This window comes from Maylandia zebra, linkage group LG10 (assembly GCF_041146795.1).
Source record: "Maylandia zebra isolate NMK-2024a linkage group LG10, Mzebra_GT3a, whole genome shotgun sequence".
Taxonomy (NCBI): domain Eukaryota; kingdom Metazoa; phylum Chordata; class Actinopteri; order Cichliformes; family Cichlidae; genus Maylandia; species Maylandia zebra.
This window is the reverse complement of record NC_135176.1, coordinates 21,611,424-21,617,423: the sequence shown is the minus strand read 5'-3', so window position 1 is coordinate 21,617,423 and position 6,000 is coordinate 21,611,424. Positions and strand designations below refer to the sequence as shown.

Below are 6,000 nucleotides of genomic sequence, written 5' to 3'. Positions count from 1 at the left end.
TGCCATGTTCAAACCTATTTTTATATACTTGACATCATTTTTAGTGTAATTATTTGTTGTTATTTTTTATTTGTGTAATTGTAGTACATCAATCAATACGCACCACATTTGCAAGAATCATAGCTTCTAGGTTAAAATGCTTTTTGTCAGTTTTTGAGCAATAACTTGATCATTTGAAGACCTTGAAGACCTTAGTGGATCCATGCCAGATTTTAATGGATCGTTAACACACACCCAAAGAATGACAGGCACACAACCAAACTCCTACCAATAACATATTGCTCCTTGGCAGAGGTAATAACTATCATAAATACAGTAAATCAAAAATAGTATTTATTCATTCATGTATAATAATACAGGCTTAATCATTACATTTAAATAGAGTGAATACAATATGTATTACTTTGTGAAAAGGTGATATAGTTACCTTTTTATTCCTTCACTGTAAGCATACATTATTTAGAAAATGTCTTTTACAATGTTGAGTAGAATTAAATGTTATTAGCAATAAATCTTTATAAATACATATTCATAATAATCTAGGATAAAGTTACAGTAACAGGATTTTAACTCAAAATTAAAAAGGGGGGAATTTACTTGAACTGTGAAGCATTTTACAAAATAAAAGAAAGCTTACGTTATATACCTGCTATACATCGTACATAAACACACTTAATAAAAGCTTCACTCATTTCTCTGACAAAGTTTTCACATCTGCTTTTATAGGTCTGTCAGCCTTCCAACAGTCACACAAATACAGTATATTAATACAATAATAATTCTTAGCAACACAAATTATTTAAGAGCTGCTGTTTTAAAAGGAAGAATTCTGGCTTCACAGTAACACCATATCATCTTTGCTCTCTTGACTCCCTCGATCGACATATTCATTACAAAATGAGGAATTGTTTAGGAAGACTAAATATCTATTGATTGAAATTCAATTATTATTATTAATTCAATCCATATAAGACATTTTTAGATTACTACTGTAAACCTTGAATATCTTTCCTTTCTTAAATTTTGAATTCAATGCCATATTTTTGGTTTTATTCTTTAATTATATTCTTTTTTTGTGCCAGACATTAGTAATGCTAAATACATTTACGTATGTAAATTGCATATTTTTTCCTCCCTGTGGTGTTTCAAATCAGGGTTTAAATTAATCACTTTATATATTTTCTGTCTGCAGTGAGATAAAGTATATATGCTATGCACTTACAAAAAAAAACTGTGCTGGATATGATCACATATCCATACAATGATCATTTATAAACTGTTCAGTCAAATGTTAAATTTGTGTATGAAGAGCGACATTTAGCCCAGTAAGAGTTTTGCCTCAGCCATTACCAGAAATAACAGATTTTCAGTGACCTCATAATCGTTTGTCAAGTGTAATTTTACACTAATAATGTGCATTTAAACATTTTAGCGAATATACAGTGCCTGCTGACATTTGGCTTTACATGTTGCCTGCAGGCCTTGGCAGGAAAAAAACGGCCTTCTGACCCTGGTGGGTGTCTGGTCCGGCTTTGGGCTGGCCGTTCCTCTTCAAGGCGACGTACCAGTTGTACTTCTGAGAACGATACGTGTTGTGATGGTTCTCTTCATATTTCTCCAGGAAGTAACACTCATCGTTCAGAGCTTGCTGAAGCAAGAAAATAAAAGGGGGGGGGGAGGATTGATTATATCACCAATATACGGTTAAAGGTAATGCGGGCATTCACAAACAGTAACTGAGCAGGATACAACGAGGAATATTGTAACATACTGAATCACCAAAATAATAATCAACATAACAACCCTCTAAAATAAAGCTTGTCTGTTTTATTTTAGACATCCCAGTGACAAATTATTAGTCACAGCAATTTGGTAATTACACTGAAACTTTCCACTGTTTTGCAGTCTAGGTTGTTTTGCACAACCGTTACAAAACTGTAACGATCAGCGAGTTTAAACTTACGCTGAGAAAGGAATGAACAATTGTGTGACTTGATGAAAAAAGAATTGAAACTGTTACATAGAAAGACAAACGGGACCAGTGAGCATTAGTTGCAATCTGTAAGTGTTCAACCTTTCCATCCAAAATTCATTTTTAAGTCAAACTGCAATATATATATATATATATATATATATAAAAACACAACTCACTACTCCACAGAGGCGTCCATTTCTGTTCATAGCCAGATACCTTCCTGTCGCCTCACCTTTGATGACCACCACCCCCGCACTCACAGCCTTCAGCCTCAGGATGTCTGCAACACACATTACACAACACAACACCACAGCGTTATTGCTTTTTTGTTTTTTTCTGTTTTCTTTTCAAAGTTAACTGGACGATCAAATCATGTAAAAACAATGTAACTGTGATATCCCGGAATAAAAGTTTAATAAGTATTTTTCAGGGAAACTAGGCCCTGCTGTCCAAATGTGTACACAGGTTAAGATGCTATTATTGCAAAACCAAATCACTGAGCAGCTTTACCAGCAGCCTAATTATTATTCCTTTAGTGGCAAGATGTCCTCTTTTCCTCATACCCTCATAACCTTTAATCAAAACATCTTAAGTTTACCCATTCTCTTTTGTTTACCATCGTTATAACAATCACGAAGACTTTTAACCTAATGTTGAAACTAAAGTTAAAAGCCTCCCCTTCATATCTTGCACGTAATCTCTGGCTCCTGATTTTGAAATATAACCAGCAATCACAAATCAAACAGTTCTTTTGTTTTTTTCCTCACCATATGTGTCATTTTCTTGCCTCCCACCATTGACGGTTCCATCTGGTAAAATCCTTAGGTGATAGCCTCCATTCATACTGTAGAGCCTGGTCAGTGTCTGGGCTTCCTGCTTGGACAGGTCCAGGGACCCAGGTCCAAAAGGCAGCACTGTAATGTCTCCCTCAGACATCACACAGAGAGTTTGAGGTATGGACGGAGCAGCGTGATGTCCCTGTGTCTGCAACGACAGAGAAGATCCAACGTTTTCACTGTTCACGTCACCTGGACTGCGGCTGAGACACAAGACGAAACAGGAAGGGGAGGACAACGTCGCCTTCATAACATGATTACAGGAAATGCTCCCCTTTCCTACCCTCGCCTAATCACTTTCTCCATCTGCCTGGCTCTCTGTAACTTTCTGTCAGCCTTTTAAGGAACACACTTTATTATGAAGTGATAAAACCATCCAGGGATCAGTTCTGGATGAAGGCCAGGAGGGGCAGCAACATGACCGGACTTGTTTTAGAACTGAGCATCACTTTGATTCTCTTTGGAAAAATAATTTCCAGATGGTGGGTGATGTAATCTTACACCTGAAATCAGTGTGAGGCTAGACAACAAAATAACCAACACATGGACATAACAGCCAAGAGAGAAATTTGTGGTAATTGTTTAACTTCCTTTAAGTAAGTTTTATATTAGCCAGCATAATCTTACAAATAGGTGCAAACACATGACGCTGAATCCTACTCGTGGGATACTGGACCCTTGACATTCTTCCTACACTCTCTGAAGCATTAACACTAATCTATCGTTCAGCTGGATTTAACAGACATGTTAACACGTCAACAAATCAGCGACTATCAATATGAGAATTTAGAGCCCAGGCAGCCCTCTTGGTCTTACCCCTGGATTCCCTGCTTCCTCAACAGCTTTTCCAAAAAACAGTCAAGCTCATTTTAAAGCCACACTGTCAGTATAGTTTTTATTTCCTGGATGCTTGAGATCCCAGAGCAGCGGTAGCTGTCATAAAGTCAATCCAGTCCAGAAACAGCAGTGGCAGACCAAGCCAGTGGGGATACTCTAACACGCACAGGTCTTTGTTATCATTTGAAACCGGAGGTATAGCTGCTGAAGAGCCAAGTTAGCCCACATCTGGAATGTCTTGGAAGAAGCAGAGAGAAGAAGGGGAAAAAGAGAGAGAGCGAGGGAAAGTGAAAGCCACAGGAGGAATGTAAGGCCTACCCACTGGCGGTCTGTTTTTCCTAAGAACAAGATCTGGAGGACAGGATTACTGGATATGAGAGCTTGTGCCAGACTGGCTTGGGGACCTTCGGACAGAGCAGCAAGTGGGAATGACGTCAAAAGTCCAACCAATGACCGAGTCAGAGTACAGATGTGTGGGAGGAGAGCTGGAATCTGTGTGTATTTTAGTGTTTATTTCAGTGTAAAGATGAAGAGCATGACGGTGAGCTAAAGTAAAGTTTGGTGAGGGGGGGGGGGGTGCAATGAAAGCCACAAAAATAGGAGGCTTTCCGTTGACCCTGCAGTGGTCCGAGTAAACAACCTTTAGTTTGCACGTTTCTAGCACCTCTTTTACTTTGAATCACTTGGCAATAGTTCTACATGTGCTTCACAAGAAGTTTTCTCTTATTTCATTTGAATTGGCTTCACTGTAAGTTGTTTTGGCCTTTGACTAACAGATTGTACTGTGTGGTAAAACGGACTGTACCACATACTGTAACCACTCATCTACCACAATATTTCATTATTCTCACGTGCACTCTACTGGTTGTTACCTTGTCTTTAACTCTTTACCCCTTGACTAACACTCTTTTCTGACTGAGCAGTTTCTTTCGTATTTCAGGCCTGCCTATAGAACAAAACAACTAGGTTAGTGACAGTGATCACTAACCTATACATCTACCCTTGGAAAAACCCAGAAGCTGTTCTAACGATCATCAAACCACATCTTTATTGATATATGTATATATATATATATATGCAGAAGTATCAAAAAGCAGGGGAAAAGTTATGTTACAGATATGTACACACACAGACCAGACAGTCAAAAAGAAAGCACAAAGAAAGACAAACATTAACTTCATTTTTTGTTATGAAGATCCGTATTTAACTCTGCAGCACTAATTACTAGCCAACTTTATTACCACACAGACAATAAGCCATCTTCACCTACCTGTGACAATGTCATGTGACAGTGCCCCCGTTGAGCCAGCATGTCCTCTTTTTTTCCTCTTAACTGAGGCTTGACTGAAACAAAGTTTTTGGGGCCTCTTGTGCCAAACTGTCTTCCTCCTTTCTCTGCCAGTGAAGTGTCTGGCCTTTATACGGGCTTCTTAAGTATGAATTTGAACTCCATCCACTCCTCCCTCACCTCACCCCCTCTTCTAACAACGTCAGAGGACGCATTTTAACAGGCTAACGTCAGGACTAAAATTACCATCCACGACTGGAGAGGGAGAAGGAGGACAAGCCAGACCCTAGAAATGAGCCAGGCCGCCTGTCTGACTGAGCACTGATACATTCTTGTAGTGGTGTCCTCCTGGAGACACTGGCAGGCAACACAATATAAACATTTATAAGAGACACAAAGGGAATGACTTCAGCTTCCAGAATTAACATAATGCCAGTGCCTTTGGATTCCAAGTTCTGCTTCCCATATTACAGGATAATAGGATTCCATAAAATTCCTGCAAAACATATAATACTCAGGTATCAAAAGTACGAGTGCATTACATGTATACAGTAAAAGTATGTGGGGTGTAAATGGAGGAATACTGTACTTAAATGAGGCATTAAGGAAAAACAAAGTTGTATTTTCAACAAAATACTTCATATCCAAAACAAAGATTCATTAAAAAAAAACAGAAAGAAGGAAATGTCGAGTTTTGTACCTCCATAATTCCAGCTCTGTAATCTTGAAAAAGAACAGACACACTCTCCTAAAAGGTTAACCAAAAGATATGAGGCTGATTTTTGACTGGCAGTAACACTGAAGCAGCTCTGAGAGGAAAACACATTAAAAAAAAGGAATGTAAGTCCAGAAGATAACACAGAAATGATCGACACCCTCACATTAGCGCTTACACAAGGTTAATGTTGGGAATTTGGGGGGAGTTATAGGAATTTATGATTCAAAATGCTGCAGGACATATTAAAAGCATTTTCCAAAGCCTATAAAAATAGACATTTTTGGATATGCACTGTGATGCGCTGACATTTCTAAAAATGGTGGAAATGGCTTCCAAGACATGGCAA

General features: G+C 38.4%; 1 protein-coding gene across 5 annotated transcripts; it reads right to left on the bottom strand.

Moving 5' to 3' along the window:
• Nucleotides 1-311: 311 nt before the first annotated feature.
• LOC101481636 (putative fibroblast growth factor 1) lies at nucleotides 312-5,066 on the bottom strand. Of its 5 annotated transcripts, none has more exons than XM_004550347.3 (4): nucleotides 4,919-5,066; nucleotides 2,743-2,959; nucleotides 2,152-2,255; nucleotides 312-1,648 (listed from the first exon to the last, which is right to left on the bottom strand). In XM_004550347.3, exons 1-4 carry the CDS (start codon nucleotides 4,958-4,960, stop codon nucleotides 1,463-1,465), a joined length of 549 nt encoding a protein of 182 aa, XP_004550404.1. In that variant the 5' UTR covers nucleotides 4,961-5,066; the 3' UTR covers nucleotides 312-1,462. The 5 variants fall into 5 exon arrangements, with proteins under 5 accessions (XP_004550404.1, XP_004550406.1, XP_004550407.1 ...); XM_004550349.3 differs by lacking the exon at nucleotides 4,919-5,066 and adding an exon at nucleotides 3,967-4,051; XM_004550350.6 differs by lacking the exon at nucleotides 4,919-5,066 and adding an exon at nucleotides 3,971-4,051.
• Between the last annotated feature and the right edge of the window lie 934 nt (nucleotides 5,067-6,000).